This window comes from Lytechinus pictus, chromosome 5, assembly GCF_037042905.1.
Source record: "Lytechinus pictus isolate F3 Inbred chromosome 5, Lp3.0, whole genome shotgun sequence".
Lineage (NCBI taxonomy): Eukaryota > Metazoa > Echinodermata > Echinoidea > Temnopleuroida > Toxopneustidae > Lytechinus > Lytechinus pictus.
In genome coordinates this window covers 45,360,002-45,384,151 of record NC_087249.1, presented here as the reverse complement: position 1 = coordinate 45,384,151, position 24,150 = coordinate 45,360,002, and the positions used below count along the sequence as shown (strand labels likewise).

The following is a 24,150-nucleotide window of genomic DNA, read 5'->3' as shown; positions in this document are numbered from 1 at the left end:
AATGAACTATTACAAAGCGGGTATTTGGATAATGAAAGTAAAGTACATCTAATGAGCTGTCTGTAATCTATTTAGAGGTCTAACTGTTGAATATAATTATCCTAAATGGATTACCCAGCATGTGGCCAAGATTGGTGGCCAAAAATGCAGCACCTTCGAATTATCATGCGCGCACGTGCATGTGTAGGTATGGGTATGATATAACCAGTTACACTCTAAAAAAATTGAAGTGCTAGTAGAAAATCAGCACTCGAAGTGCAGTCACTATACAAGGACATTAAGTGCTAAATTAGCACTTTATTTTTTAGAGTGTCCATCAGTAGAAATCATAAAGTACTTAAAATCCCAGTATTAGTTTGGATGATGCATTTTCTTGATTTTTTAACAACAATACTTAATAGGCCTATTTGGACTATTATTTGAAACATGATTGTGATAGGCCTGCTGTTTCATAATTATATTAATATAACACCAACCATGCTCGAAGCGCAATTTTGACAACGCATTGCACCTTCTCACGTTATTACTTCTTACTTTTATTGATGATATCCGTGGATCAAAATTTTAATTTCGATGCTCTCCCTTTCACATTCCTTCTTTCAACAGTTATCCCGGCGAGTGGACCAGCGAACGAATAATATGAACGCTTTGGAAGACTATTTGAATGCTCTGAGTTTGAATGGTACAAACACGCCGAGATCGAGATACTTTGTTAATAGGAGTCCATCAGCACTTAACAAGAGGAGTTATAGAAGACTAGGAAGGGCTGGATCATATAGTGGATGTAAGTAGACCACGCCCATGTACTTCTTCTTTGCCCCTACCACACTCATGTTTGCACCCCACCCCCCTACATAGCCGTCATCCATTAACTCTCTTTCTGTTTCGCCTATGTTTTATCGTCAATTCTTTCTATTCATCAATGTTTAGATATATCTGTCTGTCCGTCTATCAATCTAGCATTCTATATATTTATCCATCCATCCTTCTATCTACCTACCTACCGACCGTCCGTATAAAATTTTGCAGTCCCGTTTGCGATCACTGATCTCTCCTCGAGATGAGGGATCAGTGTTTGCGATTCACCATTGATGGACATAAAAAGACTCGGTCGTAGATGGCGACATGGCATAAATATTGAAGGATTTATACCAAAAAAATTATACAAAAATTATACAGCATTAATACAAAAAAATATACAAAAATTATACAAAAAATATAGATTTGATATAATGCAAAATAGATCTGACTTCAATGAAATGAAGAAAAAAAGAAAGGTTTTGTATTTTTTCATTTACAGTGGAATTCTGTATAAATATAGTTGTAAGTCGAATTACTTTTATGGAAAACAGGTTAAATTTACTACTCAAAAAGACATGACTAACGAGATAGCAATGAGAAAGATGATCACAGATATAAAGGAAAAAGGTGTTTTTTACATTTGCAAGAGAGAAAAAAAGTTGTTGTTTTGAACACCATCTACATGCGGTAACGAGATGGTAATCTCCTCCTAAACAAATCCATTCAATCTTACAAAGTGTATTGAATCACCATAATGAAAAGAAGCTGTAAGAACAAATAAATTAGAGGGATAAATCTAGCGAAAGGGACTTAAAAAAGAAACACTTCAGTTTTTGTACTTGAAACTGACCGCAAAAAGAATAAGGATTTCCGCACGGTTGCCTTTCCCTTTGCAAGTCAATCATTGCGGGTTTCCATTATTTTTATTGATTTTGCGACGTAATGACTTTTCTTTTCAGTAAATTTCATTTGCACTTATGGCAAGGCCGACTCCCAAAAAAGGAGAGATAAAAGAGGATAATAAGCTTGAATTATATTTCTGTTACCAATTCATTACAGAATCGAAGGAGGAGAAGTCTTTTAGGTTTTTTTTTTCTTTGGCGATTCTTGACCCGGGCTTGCACAGACAAACAACGCCATTTCTCACTATTAGTTGTGAATTTTAATGGAAGATATAGCATTATGTGGTTATCATGGTAATGGTGGGCGATTTGTTATCATCGTAGCTTCATAGCTGATGATTTTCACAAGGTTGACAAACTGTTCTGTATGATAAATGTGGCTTTATTGGCTAAATCTCTCTGGTTTTTAAAATGTAACGACATCCCTACCCATCTAATAACCTCTATTAATAACGTTATTGCAATGTAGATGTTAATTAGCAATTTTATTTATAATTATTTATCATATGCATTTGCCATTTAAAAAAAATTATGTTCAATGTGTTGTTATACAGGATTTCTGCAAATCACCATTTCATATTGTTGCGTTGGTATATTATTGATTCATTAATACAATTCTGAAAGAAATTCCCAGTCCATTTCTTTAATTCGTTATCACTCTGCAAAAAGATGGAAGTCTTGCATTTCTATCAAAAATAATAAGGAATGTTAGTCATTATTCATAACCTGGTATTATAGAACGAGCTCGCGATTTTACAAAACGCCTGCGAACAGTTTTCAAGTTACGGAATATCTTTCCGGGCCCGGTTACATGAAGCTTAATGATTGATTGTATTAAGATTGACTTCTACAATGATTGCATTGATTATGATGTATGATCAGTCGTAAACACAATCCCCACGACCAATCGCTAAGCTTTATGTCACGGGACCCATATTAAATGCACTCCACTGATCTTAATCTGATATTGCATTGGGTTGTCATCTTGAAATGCCTTTGAATATAAATTCGTGTCATTTTCGTTCCGTCAGAGAGAAAATCTTATCAACCCCCATCATCTATGTTCGTAATTACACACCTAAGGTATCTTTGAAATAAACTTAATTATTTTTGGATAGGCGATGTGTGATGTTTGTTTGACATTCGACCCCGATTTAGATAACGAACGATGATAATATTATCACTGACATTAATGCAATGTATTGTAAAATGTCTCACGATTATCGTAAAGTTTTGATTGATGACATTCCGATTTTACATCATGCATGTGCAGGGAAAAGCGACAATTCTTGAAAGTACACTTTACATTGGCCCGATTTCACAGCCCTTCCTAATACGGTTGACATACTCTGTATTCATCTGCGGTATATTGGTGAAAATTTACTAGTGAGCGTATAGTGCCATTTCTTATAAACCTTATCAGAAAAAAATACGTATCATTTTTTTGATTTCCCTTTTTGAAAATAATCGAAGTTTTGTGTCTTACTTTATATTTTTTAGACAGGCTCAAGATGAACGTGATATGAATTCATTTACGAATTTGTGAATGTTAATCAATAAAGTTCCAGTTTCTCTCAAATACTCATAATGTATGATTATAATTGACACTTAATATAAACGTAGGTGACATGGATCTATATGCAGAAATATGAAATTAGCCATTTATGAGAACATGCACTTTTGTAAAATTTACTTCCCCGGTGCATAAAAAAGGGATGAAAAAATTGCAGTTATCAAAAGACCCCCTCAAATATGTTTATCCTTCTTTCTACCTCCCGTTCCCATTCTTTCTAATTTAAAATATTTTCCCAATAATCGTCTAAAATAGCCCGAGTCAATTTAGGGTCAAAAGAGACGAGTATTCTTCCAGCTCTCAAAACATTTTACAATCAACTGCAAACAAATAGCAAGATGATTAGAGTTATGAAAAGAGAATTGATACACACACACAAAATAGACTGCGATTCAAACACAATGTGTCGTATATTCGTAGATGGGCGGGTTGCCATATTTTATATTTCTTTCATTTATTCATCAATTCGCATTCCAGTTTTAGTTGTTATCTGTCGACGAAAATGAGACCTCTGTATAATGGAACGCTTGTGATCCGAAGAGACAAAGATAATCGGTGTCGCATCGCTTGATCCTCACACAGAACTCTCAAAGCGAGCCAAAAAATAAATAAGGACGGAGGAATTTTTGAACAATGCGATGCCTTTTTTTCTGGCCATTCTTTTCATGGGAGTAAATTAACGAGATTCGCTTGAACTTTCCATCCCTCTCTTTTATAGATATGCTCTTTCTCCCCAAAATCATCCTTTTCTCTTCGTCGTAATAGACTGTAATGATCGAGCTGACTGTGCAAATACATTTGACATATCTATTTATGACAGGCAGTGCAATTATTCTGACTGTATAGCCATGTAAATTAGTAGTACATGCATATCAAAATGGACGTGGCATACACACAAACAAAAAATACCATAATGTTCAATCACGTATTGAGTCCAAGGCTTCGCTATATCTCACCAATATTTTCTTTTCATTTTGCATCTGGAACGATCCGTGACGAATCAAATAGAGGAATGGTCATTAAAATCAATGGCCCTTAATTGCTAATTGAGTCTTGATACATCGCGTTCCTTAACTGACGTTACAAGGCTAGGTCCTTTACCAGTCATGTGATACAGTGCAATAATCTTTAGTTACATTTGAACATTTAGGAGATTTCAGGCTATTGAATTTTGTGGATGATTTGATCTCTTGTGTAAGGCAATCTATCGAGAAGAAGTCGAAAACGGCGATTGGCGCTATATCGGGCGCTCCTCTGTAAAATGTAGATCTTTACCCCTTTTTTCTAATCAAGTTCACTCCCAACGGGGTGCTAGCACCACCCTATCATTCAGTCTTTTATTCTTTACCATTTACCTATGAAGGACATTTCGCGCTTGAAGTCGCCACAACAATTTCATCCAAAACCATGAAAACGATTCCTATATAACTTTAATGCCTATTACTCTCCCCTCGCCTCTCGAACCTAATCCAACGCCGCTGTTATTCATACAAGCATTAACATATTCATCAAATAGAATTCACGGTGCATTTCCTTCAAAATTAACAGAATAAAGGCATTTAACTTGACATGAATCAACAAATCATACACCACCTAAACTGATATAAAACCGTTTTGGGAAACCCTGACTTTTTAATGGAATTATGAACACAAGCAGTATTTTGCCGCATTGTGCCGATTGTAAACATCGGAATTTAAATATTTGTTCCCGCAAATAATTACCAATTCATCTTCGTCACATCGATCGCCGGGAATTTTTAACAACAACAAAAAATTAAAATTGACGAGGGCTTTTCACTGACTGTATAACGGGCTTGCATTGCTATTTCCTTGTCTTTGGTTTAACCCAGAGAGTTCGTAACCCATGCCCTATTCAGTAAAACCCCATCAGTATTTTTAATAAACCTGGAATTTTAATCACCCTAATGTCTGACTCTGACGCCTATTTTCAATCATACTTTTTTTCTCTCTTTATAAGAAAAGTTAAATGTTAACACGATTTCGATTGTTTCCTCAGGCGCCCGCGTAATGGGAGTGAGGAGAGAGAGAGAGAAAAAAAAATCACAAAATATACTGATGCTCCAGAATTTGTTGAAAAGGGGAAAACATCCCCATTATTGTTTGCAAGCTAGCTATTACGTTAACGTCACGACAGGAAAAATATTATTTCCACCCACCCCCCCCCCCCCAAGAAAAAACCGAAGAAGTTGCGATGACGTTACACTCCTCAACATTTTATGTTTGAACGAGAAATGGGGATTTTCAAGGGAAGACACCTGGTAATTTCCACTTGTTTGTGTATGTATTACAGGTTACCAAATTGTAGAAATGTCACTCATAAAGAAAACGCATTACAAGCTTTAACCATTTCCTGAAACCGAAGTATAGTTGTGTACGAAATTCAAAATATCCGTTGGTGTATTACGGGGAAGGGCAATTTTGTGTTGAGGCCTCTATTAACTTCCTTATGTGGAATATAATATGGGATGTAGAGGAACGCATGGAATTTTGATTGCTTCTTTGTGCGTTTTGTATCGACAATTTGGATGTGACATTGTTTCAGTAATCCAGGCAGTATTCAGCCCAAACGCGTTAGATTGCATTCGCTCACCAGACGAATGGGAGCTATATATACTTCTAAAAAAAGGGGATAAAATCTCCACAATAGATAATTTCGTGCAAAGTTCACTCTTTTAAAAATCTAGACGGTAAAATGTACTCTTTTCTAACGATTCGCAACACCAATCTATTCTGAAATTGTTGTTTACGAACGACGTCTGGAGAACCGAACTTCATTAAAAATTTATGGAAATCACTTCCGCAGGCAATGCTGGTAGAAGCGTTATGAATGATATGATACGGTGTTGGTATAGATTTATAACCATCAATTATTATTGTCGTTAGAAAGTCTTATTTCCCTCCAAGAGTTGCCATGCCATTTTCTTCTGATCGGTATTTCGTTTACTATTATAACGAAATAATAAATCACTTTCCACACTCGTGTATTCAAACATAACATTTAGGTCTATACATTCTTTAAAAAAAATATCTGAACAATAATTTACCTATATTGATTTAAAATGAAACATGATATTATGTCTGCTGTGTATTATATTAGTTATACACTGTTAAATACGTATTTTCATACGATGTTTTTAGCATTGCGTAACACTGATACTTTTTGCTGTCGTGATTTTTTTCAATCATTATGCTTCTTCCCTCTTTGTCTTTGTTTTTCAGTGTTTTTAGAGCGTAGGCCTACATTCCCGATGCACTTTAACAATTTGTTTTCGTTGTTTATTTTCATTTGTCATGAAAACAAACTTATTCGTCACCCTGTAGTAGGAACTAAAATAACCGTCAAAAGGGAAAATAGCGTGTTACAATAATGTACCACAATTAGGCTTATCATTGTGTTGATGTGGCATAACCCATGGGTCTATTTTGGGGCGAATTAGTTGAATTATAGTTAATAAATGGAACGCACGTAAACACGCATGCGCGTGGGCGTACCGTATAATAATACATGTAGTTCCATGCCATGGAATTACTACTGCTGATGTAACAACAAATTTACTATGACGTCATTCAGGATGACCATCGAAGTATCTGGTGCGTTAAAGAAAGAATAAAAGCACTGTTTCACTAAATTACACAAACCACTGCTACATATCCTTGATATAACAGTGAACGAATCAGGATTATTTTTACTTTATTGCTTCCTTTGATTCAAGAAAAAGTAGGAGAAGAGTAATAAAGAAGAAAGAAACAAAGAAGAAGAAGAGGAGGAGGAGAAGAAGGAGGAGAAGAAGAATATGAAGAAGAAGAAGAATGAGGAGGAGGAGGAGAAGAAGAAGAAGAAGGAGAAGAAGAAGAAGAAGAAGAAAAAGAAAAAGAAAAAAGAATTAAGAAGAAGAAGAAGAAGCCTGAAGAAGGAGGAGAAGGGGAGGGGGAAAAAGAAAAAGGAATAGAAGAAAACAACAACAACAAAACAAGAGGAACAAAAAAAAACAGAACAAGAAGAACAAGGACGAGAAAAGAAAGAGAAAGAAGAAACAAAAGTAAGAAAATGAGAAAAGGTGAACATTTCAAGTCTCTTCCCAACCCCCTTTTAAAATTGCTTTGCGTGTGATACGTTTTCCTCTAACCCAGTATTTGTAAACCTCAGCATCCTCTAGTATTATCCCCAGCATCCGCGATGTTCTGCGCCGGAGCCTCCGGGGACACCACGAGCTACATTTAGCCCCTTTCCCCCCATTCGAGTCTCTGGAACAACGGCTACACTTTTTTTTACCAGTTTCCTTCTTTTTCTCATGCTCAAGACACTTTTAGAATAATAGATAATACATTTTGAGATAGCATGCAGAGATAGATGTTCCCATTTTAGAATCCATATTAATCTTACCTGGATTTGTTTATAAGTTATGTTAAGATTTTATACAAGAGGTAGATTTAGGAGGTACAAACACCGCCTCTTAACAAACTATATAGATAACCGTTTGAAGAGTTGTCTGATCATGATGATATTCATCCAATTATTCGTCTGCTTTTTATTGCCTGTATCAGTACACTCGATCACTTGGCTTTTTTTTTTCAATCAATTCTACTGAGATGACTTAAAACAGGCACAGTTTTCCAGTATATTATACTTTAGAAAACGTTTCAGGCAATGTAATGTTAAAAGGTGCGTCAAATTGCTTTAAAATATTAGTTTTGCATTTCCCATCACTTGTAGCAGAAGAGGTATAAGTTGATTCGAAAGTTCGCATCTATCATTCTGAAAAAACCACCTTATTCATCTTTCCTCACCCTGTCCCAATAATCACGATTATGCAATTACCTGTGTAAGAAACAATATTAAGTAAATAATCATACAAACAAGGGAGCAAAGCAAATGAATGGAAACTGTACTTTTAGAGTTGAAATTGCCCGCTCTATATAGATTTTATTAAAGCTTAAAATTGTGAAATAAACGAATGCCATGAGTTTTAAATATTTCAACAACTAACTGTCACTTCAGTTTCTCCATTCAGACTAGTCCATTCTGTTAGTTTCATTTTTCCATTTATTTACCTTTTCGATATTATTTAAAATTATACGCTGTTAATACTTACAACTTATGCGACCTAAGCTGGTACCATAACGAGCTAGTAAAAATATGAGACAGAATTAAAAACGTTCAAAAGACGTTTGGTTATATATACTAACACATGTAAATTAAATTTAACTTGGGATATATACATGTTCGCGTACACCTACACTTAAAAAAATGATCAAGGTTTCCAGAAATGTGTATGTATATTGGACAGGACAAACCGAGGAAAGTTTACCAAAGGTCGTCTGCATGGGTAGAGCAGCAGTGCTATGATGTTAGGGGAGAGAAAGAAAAGTGCATGACTTTTTGTCGAACTTGATACTATTAAAGCGCTGAGAATTCTCGTGTCTGGGGATAGGAAGCGGGCAATCGAAAGCAGATCAAGCGGGAGGAAATTGGTAGGCTAACCTGGACGGATGGGTAAGGTCTAGGAGCTTCTTCTCAACTTCTTTTGCTGAGAAGAAATTATGTTTGAAAAAAAAGAGAGAGAAATCTTGATGAATTTGGAGACTCTGGTGTAGGGTCACGGGGTGGTAATGGACACACACATAGATAGCGCGACTGAAGAGAAGATAGTTGGGGGAAAATGACTTGTTTTTAGAAATATATAAAAATAAGGGCAAGGATGGTTTGATCGGATTCGAGATTGGTTAAATAAATTGGGTTTTTGGAGTAAAATCAAACCAAACCAACAAGAGTATAGGAATATCCAAAGTCTACTGACACTGGAGAAAAACAAAACACTGAGAAAAAAACAAGCAAACAAAAAAATCCTCCGAAAGTGGGTGATATCACCCAAAAATCTTTGAAGATCAATGCTGTGTGAGTATTAACACATGGAACATGCATGCTCTCTTTTAACCAATATTAGATAAAGATTTAGTCAACCCTTTCAGTTTTATAACATGTCGATGGCAATCTTTTTTCCAACGTTGCGCAGCATGCAAAGGGTAATATTTTTTGCAGCTATATAGGCAGGCAGAGTCGAGACGACCGACACTGCAGTTCGACATTACACTGTCACATGTTCATTCTTAGATCAAATATCGCCCAATGAAAATAATCATTAACCATTATAGTTACACTTATATAATAATTAATTGGAAATACCTGAACGAAGTAACTTTTCAATAATGGTTAACTAACAGTGATAAAATTTTAATGGATTCCCGCCAGGCAGACAACTGACGTAATGCCCATTATCACGCATACGTAATATTTTGACCAATGCCATGAATGCTGAGCCAAATTTATTCCAGTAGAAATTTATTGACAATCATAAAATGAAATGACACATTTTTTCCTATCAATATCAGTAGCAAAAAAAAAATACAACCTTAAAACGTTCATTTCATGTGCATTCTATCCCCGCATCAGTTTAGGGAAAATCAGAAATTGTTGTTCTCGAAGGTACATCTGATTTCTTGTCGCCTCTCGCTCTAGGCATGGAATATATGGATCATTAGCTGTTGTTGGTTTTTGTCATTACTTTGGGGTTTTCTTTTCTTGATGTCCATCTTTTGACGCGCCAGTCTTTCCCTTCACATATCAAAGGTCCATAGTTTAGTGGCGTTGATGCGTTTCTTCCAAAGTGACTTTTCGCTGAATACTCCCATCTCGCCATGACAGGGCTTATCTGCGATGAAAATCTATTTTCCATCTATGAAATTTCGAGTCTGATTTGTTGAGCAAAGAACCGGTATTCTTGCGAGAGTTTTTGAGACGAGGGGGAAGAGAGAAGTCCTGGAATGGGTGAAAGAGAGAACAATGTCAATGACACATTTGACAAATTGGATATTGCTATCTGGCACCCTTGGGTCTCACCAAGTCCCTGCCGAAATTTAGACGATTTTGATATGCCCAACTCCTGGATGAGTGATGGCTGGAATAGCGTGCTGGGGGTCGGTAGTTTATGATTCTGTTTGTTGAAATCATTGTTTGGAGATAATGCTATAAAATTGTTTGAGGTAGGAAGGGAGCTTTTCAATGGGGGTGCAAATTGTGTCGGATGAATGTTGTTGAAGGGGTGAAAATGAGGATGCTCTGGGAGTGGATCTGGGGCATTGTGGTAGGTGCCGGCGCAGAATGTTCTCTGACAATGGGTGGATAACGAGAAGGGTGCGGAACTATGGCTTCTGTTCGCAGGCAGGCCCACGTCGCAAGATTCCAGACCTCCCTGCTTCAGACAGAATCATTCGAATATGATCAGTATGTGGGCGATGCAGAGTCCACGACACAAAGAAGTTCCATTGTGGTATTTTCGTCCGATGATTGATCATGATGATTTTCGAAAAGAGAGTTGTTTTGACGGTGTTGAAAACGGGACATAATCTGCCACTAAAAACGCCATGACACCCGCAGGCCAGCCAATATCCATTAAGGGTTTAATAAGACCCCCTTTTACCATTGTCAGCCTCTCACTACATCGTAATGAGTGTTAGATAACGCTTGGAGAGCACATTCTCTGCGCTAAATTGTGTCGTCTGGATAGGACCTAACGTACGTCGGACGTAAAGGCGCGATAATGCGACAGTCCTTATACAATTATTTGTTGACAAAAATAAATTGATATACACTATAGAAAGCAAATCAGCTGAGGAAACGGTTCATGTGTGTTCAATCCAACTCCACAAAATACATTCCTAGCCAATGTATTTCACTTCGACGGTGCCGTCATTTTTGGTGACGTTAGATCTCCCAATATCATCAATATGCCGAAATACTCTCTCGGCATTTTTGCCATCACCATACAGTGCACTTCATTTATCAATATCAACATACTTATCACTCGACAAAACTTGCCAACATCAAAATCCTAGGAAAAACAAAAGGAACAAACAAACGAACAAGAAAATAACAAATAGTGAAGAAAGTCCACCATGAATTATCAAAAATGTTTACGCAGTTTCGCATCTTTAGTATACGACATTTGATTAAACTGCAGATTATCAAAATGTAGGTTCTCAGATTGACGAATGTGTAGAGCGCCCCCTCTTTCCTCAAATTATCGTCTGCTCCGTCATGTAAGGGAAAAACTTACTGTCTAAATCAGTCCGATCTGAATAAATTGGTATAAACTACACATATTAAAGATGCAATTCCAATGTTTTTTCTTTCTTTTCTCAACTTTCACATTCAGAGATTCATTCCCTACACATGCTGTAATCTGATAATAGCCAAAAATCCCACATAAAGCTGCTATTGAATTCGTCGCTCTGTTTTGTTAGACTTCAGTAAATACTCGGGCATTAATTTCTCGTTTCTATTCTTTCTTTTTTTTTACTTTTGCAGCGAGGATAAACAATGCTTTCATGGCGAAGATCGAGGATGAGAGGGCACGGGTTCAGTGCCAACCTCGCGACCGTGTGGTGGACTCTTACGAAGAGTTAGGCATCCCCAGAGGGTATGGCGACTTCCTGTTACCGGAGTGCATTGTGGTCCGTCGTTGCAAGCAAGGAGGATGCTGCGGGGACGACCAAGAATGCGTGCCGTCAAGGACGACAAATGTCACCATGAATGTAAGTAATCTACCCGGTTAAAGGCCTCATTAGTCATTACACTGAGTGTGGTCCGGGTGTAACAGCGCCCAAACCTAAATCATCCATAACGCGGTCCCATAAAACAGTTCCGGTCGCAGTTTACCGTTTGGTTACCACGACGCGGTGCGTGTTTGGTGTATACGACCCCTCTAGACAAAGTTGAAAACATTTCTTATTCCCATCCCCTTTTCTGCTGCGCATACCGGTCGGGATCCGTTCCTGGAATTTGTACCTTGTCTGGTGTGCATTGGTTATCATGGTCAGATGGTCATTTTACTTCAAATGGCAAACTGGCAAACTTTGATAACTTTCCAACGATGAAGCCATCGAATTTTTAAAACCCTACATTTCCAGAATCCAGTAGCAATGATTGGTATTGTTTAATGCGTTTTTATTTTATTCTTACAGGGGTTTTTATAATGGGTAAATAATCTCTCAAAATGATCCTGTCATACATTGGAGGTTTGAATGTATCAAAATTGGTTTTATTGATCTTTTGCTGAGAGTGAACATCATAGGCACAAGAAAGATCAGGGGCACCTGTCATAAAGGACTTAAAACTTGTAGGTTTGATGGTAAAACATAGCCAGGCAGTCTAGGCCATCCTGTAACAATCACACCCTCTATTGTCTCTCCAACAGTTCTTACAAGTGAGACAGCAGATCCCCATCGAGATCGTCCACGAAACCGTACACGACCTGGAGTGCGAGTGCCAGGACAAGCCATCCTTCTGCCCCGAACCGGTCGTCGACTGCCCCGATGACAAGGTGTGGTCCTACAGCGAATGCACCTGCAAGTGCCGCAACAGGTGTCCCAAGCCGTTCTTGCAGGACGAGGACACCTGCGGCTGCGATTGCCTGAGCCAGGACCGACATTGCAAGAACATCTACAAGGGAAGGCGGAACGGGAAACTGTCGCAGGAAGAATGCGAGTAAGTGTTGCCTACTTTGAAAGCATGATTTTTTTAAAGGGGTAGTGAACTGTGTGTGGTCTCTCATTGGCTGTGTGTTATAAATACATAGTCTTAAAATATACGTTTTTAAATATCTACTAATACTACAGAGAATAGATTGACCTACAATTGTACTTGTACAGAGATACTAAAATGTTTTGAGAGGAAAAGTAATTGTTTGCTACTTGGTAACATAATTATTGCGGTATAAATGTATTAGGTTGTTAATTAACATCATTATCATTCAAGCGGGTCTATATTACTAAACTACACTAGTATTATGGGTCAGGAAACTGGCTAGTTATGAGTAGTGAGGACTCGAAATGGCGCTATTGGTTCGTATCTGCTTTAAAGGGAGATTGATTTCTTAGGATGTCAGTCCCACGGTGAAGGCATGTAATAGGTTCATGCACTGTAATGTAGTCTTTACCAATATACCTTTTGACACCGAGAATAAACGCAGAGCATGTGCAGTTTTGTTAGAATTACTTTGGCCAATTGGGGGAGGGGGCACACTGATTTGGAAAGGGTAGGGTGTGTGGCCTGAAAATTTTTGTTCTTTATACATTATTTTTATATTTCAAGAGAATGTTTATGCGAGTGTAAATTGGCCTTATAATAGAATAATTCAGTAGAATGATTTTGAATGATTCTTTACTTTAAGATTCATAATTCTAGATCCTATTTGTTTTTTGTTTTGTTTCTCTCTCTCTCTTTCTCTCTCTTTCTAGTTGTGTTCGGAAAGGTCTGTGCGGCAAGCCACCATGTATCAACGGAGCATTCTCAATATCCGACTGTAAATGCATTAATTCAAATAGCTGAGAGGAGTTCCTCGAGTTCCTGGATATCAACCGATTAGAACAGTTCACTTCAAGTTTAGAGAGACAAGACTCTTAATATTTATGCTGAAACGTGGGTGTAAAAAAGGTGAAAGTGTCTGCAAATCTTGAAATAATGCAACACAACGAAGTTCGCCTACTCAAGAAAATTGACAAGTACCGCACGCAGAGCCGCGGCGGCGGTTAGTCTTGCTTCTGAAATGTCCTGTATTTGGCCGTAAGTGGCGTGCTTGCTAAACTAAGGACGGAGAGGGAAGACTTTCAGAAATTGGATTGAGATCTTTTCGACGTCACAAGAATTTCAACGCCAACGTTGTATCGTATGTTCGGACTTCGGAGATTGTCGATGGACGGAGTGTCATACCAAATAAACATTTCTTGATCAACCTATATATTTAAATCATGAGTTTTGTTTTTATATTACTGTATTCAAAATCATTTTTGATTCGCTGCCGTGTATTAAACGTTAAACAATCTGGTGTATGTAGTTGTTTTTTACATATATGGAAAACAAAATGATGTATATATTATGGTAAATGTATCATATATTAAATATAACTATTTAATCACCTTTTATTGAGCGCATAGCAACGTATCTAATGATATACAATGTATAACTTCACGTATTAGCAGTGAAGTGAGTCACAATTCAATTTCGATTTATTTTTGTTGTTGTAGAGAACACCATAGTCCTTGATATGTAAATGAAATGTTATGGCGACAATAGTCAAATATGACTAATCGCCACTCAAACCAACATAAGAAGAAGAAGTTAATGAAATCAGAAAAAATTCAAATAATGAATAAATGTCCACATTGTTTGCGATAAAGTAATATTAGATTATTTGAAATTTTGTTATATTAATGATACAATCCATATCGTTAGATTGTGAAGTTGCTGACCAAAATCCATGTCCTCTAAAAAATGGCAATGACAGACTGAAATAAACGACTATTTTTTTCCAGACATTTATAAAAAAATATTTGTATATGGATTTTAAAACTACTGTATCGACTATCGAGCTAAGACGACACTAGTCACTTTTTACAGTTGGAAAGTTCATGTATACGTATTGAATCCGCCGCGCACCACACACGATCCGATTGCGATTTGAATACCACCTGAATGCGATCCAACTGCGGTCAGATTTTTTTGGAACAAATGGTATTTTTAAATCAAATTTGAAATCTCTTAAAATCAAATGACCTTATTCAATTCATTATTTATAATAGATATGGATACTGATCTAAATTAGAACAAGAAGCCTTATCTATAGAATTGATAACATGTATCGGTTTCATATCGCAGTTGGTCGCAGGATGGCTATACTATTTTAAAATCGACCCTGCAGTTATTCAGTAAAAAATAAGGAAGGTCACAATAGAAATGATTTTCGTTACAGCATATTATATAATGAATGCTCATGTTTGAGTCTTGCTGTCATTTTTGACACATTTTCCACCAAAATTGGAGGCAAGTGGCTCGTTTCTATGGGCTCTTATTATTAGTATATAAACATGATAAAATGATAAGTCAACACCAAAACTTGATTGATAATCGTGTCTAAATTATGGGTGCTATATAATATGTATATAAACACTACCAGTTTTATCCTTATCATGTATATTATGGGTCTATTTATGATATTTTCGTTTTTATCTACATTCTATAGCCGATACATAAATGTGAAATATGAAATAGATGAAGAAATTGATTCAGTCGAAGGTTGATTTATATGCTATTAAATAATAGAAAAATCACAACTATAGAAATTCTAGAACACCTTTGTGGAGTGTTTGTTTGCAATAATTTGAACGGTTTGAAGAAAACTCACAATTGGCCATGCCCGGGCATTGCTTTAGATATTAAAAACGATGATTTAAAAGTGCTTCGTATAGAAGATAATAATAGATGCATCGACGAGCATTTACTATATTCATTAAATTTACAAAGTTTTAACTAGATAAATAATAAAAAATATCAGCATACTGTAAGAGTACTGTTGGCATTAAAATGCTGCAGACTATTATTATTAGTGCATGAATTTATTGATGTTCAAAATAAAAAACATCTTTATGGATATTATGATCTGAATATTCATAACGTATTTGTGCGTATATTATCAGTAATCACTATGCATATTGGTCTTTTGAATATAAATTGTGTATGATGAACGAGATTGTATTTAGTACTTTGAAAACTGCACCTGTATCGAAATAGCCATTTTATTTTTGTATGCTTATAATCCCCTGTTGTTCTAGATTAATATCAAGTACATTTTACTACTTTCTGTTTCGTCGGGGTTCTGAGAATGAGAATATCAGCAGAGTACTTTACACGATTACGTAATTAACCATGTAATATCAGATTAGAGAACTTGTGATAATTTAAAGGACCCTTCTGATATTCAGATTCATAAGAAAGATTTATTTGTATCCATTTCAAACCATGCGCTGTCAAGCATGTGGTTATAATTATAGTGGGTAAATCTCAGCAGTTGTGCCGCGTACGAGCATCGTCTGTCAATGAACAATGACTGGTCATATTTCTTTCTTCATCTTTATTCTAATAGCGCTTATTTCTTAAAGCAATTTAACCAAGAAGGTTTGAATCTATTCTTCGACTCCGATCATTTCGGATGTCTATTCATGTCGGAGCCTTTTCTTTGGTCATCAAAGCGATCCGACATCAATATTATTTTAATATTTCAAAAGCACCTCGCAGATACTTACACTCCTTCACCTAAATTCCCAACATTCCTAAAGTAAGATACCACTCTCAGTAGCGAGTGGCAATAAAACGGATAAGAGCAGTCCAGGGCTTCGTAACGCAAACGTTTGCGCTCATTTGAAACACTATTTCTGATTGGTTACTGGTCAGTCTTTTGAATGAATTCCCAATGCAACAACGATTTTGATTGGTCAATATAAGTTTTTCTGTGACTTGCTACTACTTTGCTTTTGTGAACCCCTGATGGCTTTATTCCAAGAAAGCCTAACGCTATTTGATCTCATCCTATTGGTCTAAAACCCACTTTAAGCAATTGTCATTTTGTCTAATAATCGAATTATAATTGCAATTTCCTCTATCATATTTCCAGTTTTGCCTAATGGCCATTTGGTCTAATGAGATAGACATTACATAAGGGTGTTAAGACATTACATAAGGCCAATTGGAAATCATATTGAATGCGTAAATGGGAATTATTCGAAATGATAAAAAGATGTGGGTAGCAGATAAAATAGATGAACTGCATGGTTTAATATTGAGGTAATAAGATTAGACCAAGTGGATGAAACCGAACAAACATTGGACAAAGTTGGTTTACACCAACTGCCAATCCTTCCACAAGAAAATTGCCCATAAACGAACAACTTGAATCTTTATCACATTGTATATCTAGTCTCAAGACTATTAGATGGGCCATTACACCTCCTATACAGTGGTGTAATGAGGAAAAATGTTGAGGGGCTAGACATGTCGTGTCGTAAAAAAGTTGCGCGTGAGCAAACATTTTGACATTTTTAATACAGGAATCCAATTTTGTGATAGATTTAACATAATATTCAGACAATATTATCATATTTTACCCTTCTCTCTTTCCTTTTCCTTTTTTTGTTGGTAGTTAAACATTTTCTCGTGAAATGTGCTATCAATATCACCATCATATTTATATTTCCATCTAAATAAACACAGTTGAAACGTTTGGATACAATCATATTTCATCCGAAACGCGAAATGCTTATGCTGCATTTGTTAATACATGCGTGAATCAGACACAGGCAATGGAAATTGATTGATAAATTTTGTATTTTTTTATTTCTAGGCCCCAAATCGGTCAAACGTTTACTTGCACCCGAAAATATTTCCCTCAAAATACGATTATGTGATCATTTTTTAATTATATAGGTAACCGTGTCATTGTTTTAGTGTCCTGCCACTGTGAAAATGTGGGAAATATTTTTTTTCAAGGAAGGAGTGTCCTTACTAATTTTGAAATCGTGATTGTAGGTCAACTTTTTATCTTCCGATGCGTAAAGTAAACCGATTATCAGTACTGTTTGCATGTTTATTCAATATGTAGATTGTTTTAGTGTATTCTTATGTCAAGTATGTTCATTACAAAACATCATAAAATGATGTTGATCTCATATCTAATCGTGTATTTAATTGGAAAAGGATGTATTGTGTTAGTCCTCTCAGTGCATATAGACCCAGGCTGCGAAAAATAAATGATTTATGGTAGGTAAGGTGTCCCAGCTTATGCGTACCTGTGATAACAATCCAAAATTCATATCAAACGTTTGTTTTAAAAAGGATTTTATTGGGGTTATGTCCCGTAGTCTTATTTCATCGTTCATTCATTATAAAATCATTAAAATATATGCTGGTCTGTATTCCTTAATGATCCCATCATGCATTGCGTGTAAACAATAATTATTGAATGTCACAGTCCAAAGGTGCGCTTCGTGGTAAAATTAAATATTTTAAGTCAGTATACTGTTTTTCAGGATGTTTGTTTTGTTTGGAACTTCGGTTTCCCTGTAGATGTTGATACAATAATGTGACTTTTCTCGCATTTTACTTTAAAATAATTCAGAATCAATGCACCTCATGTTTCTTCTTTCAGACATTTTGAGCGTATGGTATGAAATCTGAATTATTTTAAAGTAGAATATGTGAAAGGTTACCTCGAGACATCAGGAAAGCACGATTCTGTGAGAGAGGGGGAGGGGGAGAAGGAGGTGAAAGAGGGAAGGGGTGGAGAGAAAGATTGAGAGATAGTAATAAAATTAGAAAACATTAATAAGATGTAATAAACATGAATCAAACAAGAGGGGATAAATGGAGAGAGGTGTATATAGATAGAACATGATAGAAAGGGGAGAAGAGAAGTTTGGGGAGTAGAGAGAGAGAGGGGGGGGGGTGTGAACTGGAGCGGAGTCTGATGAAAAGACGAGGGTGTGTATAGAATGATATAACGTATAAGCACGAATCTGGGCAAGGGTTAGGTGCCGCGGCCGGGGGTCGAACCCTGGACTTTCTATGTATACTCAGGCGCCTTATAGAGCACTCGGCCACGGCACCTCCGCAAGGGTTAGCGTTAGGGTTCTCCAACACACTTGGTCCTTTCCGGGGTCCCTTTTATCATACTGCCCAGTCGGTACACGATTAAAAATATTGGGCATCATACTGTCCACACAAAAAATGCTTAAAACTTTATCCAAATCTGGCTAGTTTTAAACTAACAATGTTTAGTTTTCACCCAACACGAACAGACGCACACACACACACACCCTCACACCCTCACACACGCACACAAATATCAATAGTTGGGCAGGTTTTCACGTATTATGTGGACAGTATGTTACCCGTGCAGTATTGGTTAAAGTTTTGCTCAACTTGTATGATTTCCTTAACCATGTTAACCTCTACTTATCATATTCACTTTGTCAAATGAAAATTTGATTCATAAAAAGGTGATCTTATCATGAGAGGTGATAGACCAAGTAGATATTATACAAAATTGTAATTACGCCAAATGGCAATTATACCACATGTTAGTTGAAGAATTGCAATGTTGTAGGTGAAGTAGGATTAGATCATAGTATTAAACAGAAAGCCCACGAAGCTGGGGTCGACCAATCGGGAATATACCAGTGACCTTGTAGACTTAGTAGTCTTAATAAATATCGGTTCTCCCTATTGAGTTCCCAAAATATGGGACAAGCAAACGTTTCAAAATGTAAGACCAGTAAAGGTTTCAATCTGTACCATTTTCGCATGGGCGGAAATCCCAGGGGGACAGGGGGGGACGCGTCCCCCTACTGAAAATAGTAGGGGGGACACAATATAAAATGTCCCCCTACTATTTTTGGTCTTTTATGATGGAAAGAAATACACCATTCAAAATCGAAATAAAACATGTATTTTGGACGAGATGACCTTACTTTTTGGGTGATAACCTTTTTTTTTTTTGCTTGTCAAATTTATTTTGGTCGAAATGACCTTGCATTTGGGATGATAACCTTTTTTTTTATTGTTGCTTGTTAAATTTTCCAGCCCCTTGTCCCCCTACCTTTTGGGAAAGATTTCCGCCCCTGTATTTTCGAACAGTATTCGATAGCAATAATTGTAACCTAGATAAATATATAGGCCTCTGGTATATCTAGCCTTAGGTGGCCGGCTTTGATTTGACCCATTATATCCGTTTTATTATCGTAAAAAGCGTGTGTCCACAATTCGTGTAAAATAAATACAAAAATGATGAATCCGCCAGACATTTGCCCTTGACTTTATTGTTAATTATTCTTGCAAACTTTTAATGGGTGACCAGTCTATTGATGGAATGAATAGAGCGAAGATGCTATCGTTTTTTTGATGGAGTTGTTTATGGAATTTGTAAAGAGCACGTAAACAGAATTTGAGCAATATCGGACATTATTTTCCTTTCGGCCATTCAAAATGCACGATACCAACGAGGTGAAGTTTGTATGAAGAGGGGAGGGGCACGTATGCACACCTAAAAATTGATATCCAGATTAAAGTGAATTTCTTTAATATTTTGTGTCAAAATTGAGCGACTTTTTCTCTCCCCACCCCCGTGGCCAGTCGTTTTAAGATTAAAAACAACAACAACAATAATGGTGCCCCTTGTCTGTGCATCCTTTCATTTTATAATATAAGATTCGGGTATTTCGATGAGACAGTTTGCTTTTTGAGGCCGTTGTTAGAGCTATCTGACCAGGGCCCTGGGAACGATCATATTTTGCTGGAGGTGTTGATGTAAATATGAAGAGCAAAAAAAAAGTTAACAAAAAGGATTTCACTACTAAACGAAGGTCATTTTGGTTACATTTTTAAAACATTTTACCAGAATACCTGGGGGTGCTGCCTAAGGAGAATTAAACACACAGCACCCCTATGGAAATTTTTTTTGGGGTTGCTTTAGCCTCCCAGCACACCCTCTTTCCAGGGCCATGTATCTGACAAGCCTGAAATTCAGTATTATTCATCATTTTGGCTTGGACTTTTAAAATCAAATATCTGTCGATTGGAGATATATTTATTATTATTATCATTTTTTTTTTGGGGGGGGGTATTTTTTTAATCTATACGCGTTTGCGCAGACAAGGGCCACTTCGCATAGACTTAGGGCACTGCGCCATACGAAGAAATGGGGCACAAGATACTACATTATGTAATGCACATGTCATTTTCTCTGGCATTGGGATGGAACCGCATTTCTGAGCTCGCTCGCTTGCTCGATCGCACATTTAAGTAATAGTATAACATATCCAGAACTCAGCCTCGAACATTTTTTGCCTGATTGCAGTACCTTGCCTACACGATTTTACGTAGATATCGTAAGATTGACTTGATTCCCAGTGGACTCCGAGGAAGCCTTAACATGCCATTTAAAATATCAAAATTTTAAGCAACAATTCAGCTCTTAATACTATGTTTCTAAGTGTTGTATACTCTTAACCCGGCTACCCTGATCAGAGGCTCGAGAATTCAAGGAATTCCTTCCCACAAGGTACTCGTTAAGTACACCTGAGTGGTGAGAGGCAAAATATGCACTTCTCTATTAAACGCCTTGCGAAAAGACGCGAATGCCATGGTGGGATTCGAACCCAGGACCTTGTGGTTCAAAGTCCGGAGACTTGTCCACTGAGACACAACACCTCTATGTAACCCCTGTAAATCTTTTGAAAAAAATGTGTTTTCGCCCCCCCCCCCCATCTTCTTTCAAAATACACTGGTGACGCTCCTGAATGAAACTGGAAGGAAGCAAATTTTGTCTCAGAACATGTTAATATGTTGAATGTAAACTTACTGCAAAGTGATTTTTGAAGTCGTTTCTTTCCAAGAAACTCTGAGAGGCATGCTGCTGTATTCAATATATGGTGCTACAGTCGCACTGACTAAACCGACTCCAAACCGACCGATCATGCCGATAGTATGTCATTCGAGTAAACGGTAATAGCTTTGTACGGTCTGGGCCCCGTCTTATACAAAGAGTTACGATTGATCCAATCAATCGTAACTCTATGTGGAAGCGTCGTGGTGTAGCGGTTCTGACTCTCGCCTTGTAATCAGAGGGTCGTGTGTTCGAATCCCACCATGGCCTAGCGTCCTTTGACAAGGCGTTAATCCACACTTTGCCACTCTCCACCCAGGTGTTAAATGGGTACCCGGTAGGATGTGAAAGCCTATATGTAGTATGCTTAGCAATTGAGTCTTGGAACTCTTATGCTCCCCAGGGAGTGGAGAAGGTGCATACATTGTATCCGGGCAGGCAAGGATCCGATGACCGGGGTAATAATATGTCTGTAAAGCGCTTAGAGACGTTGTTCCGATGTATTAAGCGCTAAATAAATAAGTATATAAGTTTCGTTGATCTGACTGTACCATTAAACAGAATGGGGGTGAATGATGTGAATAGGAAGACATCTCCCCCGTCTACTAATAGTCATGCTGTTAATTAAATTTCCAGCCCTCTTATTAGATAGATAATTGAAACATTGCCAACATTTAATGTCTACATCGTGTGTGTCACAGCAGTCTGATAACACTTGCACAGATTCGACGTGAAAAAAAAAACATTATGCATTATGCATTATGTTTTATATATATATATATATATATATACATAATATATACTAAATGTGGCAAGGACCGAGACCATTGTGGCCGAGTGTTTTAAGGACTTTGACAATATCGACACCAGTTGCGTTGAATAAAACAAATACCAACGAAAATGTGGGGGTCATTTTGAAACGTCAACAGTAGACGAAGATGTTAAAACGGTTTTTATTTATTGTAAGCAAACGTGTGCACATAAGAGTATAATGGAGAGATATAGACATATGGCCTATTTTATTCTGGTTATGAAAAAAGGAGAGGAATAGGCGGGCTTAAAAAAAAGGAAAAGTGTTGTGAGAAGTGGGAAAGGGGGCTAAAGATAGGAGGGGGTGGCGAACGGTTTATCGCAAGTTATGGTCTAATTATGAATTAAAATGCAAGAATATGTTGGAAAAACATATTTATCATAATGGAAGAATATGCAGTGAAATCTCACTATTTTTATTATTATTTTATTTTATTATTTTTGTTGTTTCCATGTGATTTGGGGGCACATAATATACTCAGTGTATTCTGCTCATGACTATACGACACAGTGAACGCTGATGATGATGAAACATTTTGCAAGAAGGGCAACGACCCTACACCATCCTATTCTGCTACTGGGTCGTGTGGATGATGTCATGAACATCCTAAAGGCCATGATGTTTCGAGAAATCCCCATGAGTAATACTAATTCCTATTATGTTTCCTCAGAAACTGTCAACGGGATACTCAGTCAGATGGACTCGATCAATCGTTTCAATGGCACGATCACCCCAATAGATTCCTTACTTGCCTTTCAATGATTATTCAACTTCAGAAAATTAAAAATGGAAATGATATATCTGGGCTACCCATGTTTTTATTCCGATGTGATTAGTCTATCCCGCTTGAATAACATCCTCAAATACTCCCCCACCACAAACATATATTTTCCAAATGTAAAGAATAGAATGTAATGAATGGATACAACAAGATAGATAGATATATAGATAGACAGACATGCAGACAGACAGACAGACAGACAGACAGACAGACAGACAGACAGATAGATAGATAGATAGACAGACAGACAGACAGACAGACAGACAGATAGATAGATAGATAGATAGATAGATAGATAGATAGATAGATAGATAGATAGAGAAATATTGACAGATTTATATTTCACTAATCATTTTCGTTCAAATTTTCCCTCCCCTTCTCCATGTTTCTCCCATCTGTATTCCAACATCCCTTTATCATAAGAATTCAAATTGTAAGAGATTGTCAAATACTGCATTACATTCAATGTGGATGATCCAATTCCTGCCAAATTTAATAACTTTCCCCCGATTGGACGCCAACTTGCTAATAATCTGCAGCACCGTTCCCTCCCCCAAATTATCACACCAAGCACCCCAATACACCCCTCACGAAATCCGACACTGCATCCATGGGGGTTTCACTAAGAATTCGCCCCTTACAATTTTGTAGTGGCACCAATGACTTCATCAGTCATATATCAGCATAAATTTAAACAACAAAAATGTCGTTCCCTTTTTTTACGTTTGCCCTTATACGCTCGCTGGAAGTGTCGCCTAGGGTACACCTCCGGTCCTCGATTACGCCCATCCCCCCTCTCCTCCGTAACTTTTTCTTTGCCTTTTCTCTCGTTCCAAGCGAACAAAGGTCATGTTAAAAAATGTTCCCATTTATTTGTACATTTGCTTTTTGCGCTCGCTAGGGGTAGGGCCTAAGGTACACCCCCCCAAAAAAAAAACAGGGGCTGGCACTTGAGTACGCCTATGGCCTCCCCCCACCCTCTGCAATTCTTT

General features: G+C 37.1%; 1 protein-coding gene across 1 annotated transcript; it reads left to right on the top strand.

Moving 5' to 3' along the window:
* The first annotated feature begins 611 nt into the window (after nucleotides 1-611).
* LOC129261419 (uncharacterized) lies at nucleotides 612-18,200 on the top strand. The gene is made up of 4 exons (XM_054899485.2): nucleotides 612-784; nucleotides 11,663-11,889; nucleotides 12,552-12,841; nucleotides 13,594-18,200. The coding sequence occupies exons 1-4, from the start codon at nucleotides 640-642 to the stop codon at nucleotides 13,682-13,684; spliced, it is 753 nt and encodes a 250-aa protein (XP_054755460.2). The 5' UTR covers nucleotides 612-639; the 3' UTR covers nucleotides 13,685-18,200.
* The last annotated feature ends 5,950 nt before the right edge of the window (nucleotides 18,201-24,150 follow it).

Excerpts from the sequence above, each read along its gene's own strand:
- LOC129261419 (XM_054899485.2), top strand. The coding sequence starts at position 640 with ATGAACGCTTTGGAAGACTATTTGAATGCTCTGAGTTTGAATGGTACA. Across the intron at positions 11,890-12,551 it reads CGACAAATGTCACCATGAAT|TTCTTACAAGTGAGACAGCA; the intron begins GTAAGTAATCTA and ends TCTCTCCAACAG. Across the intron at positions 12,842-13,593 it reads CTGTCGCAGGAAGAATGCGA|TTGTGTTCGGAAAGGTCTGT; the intron begins GTAAGTGTTGCC and ends CTCTCTTTCTAG.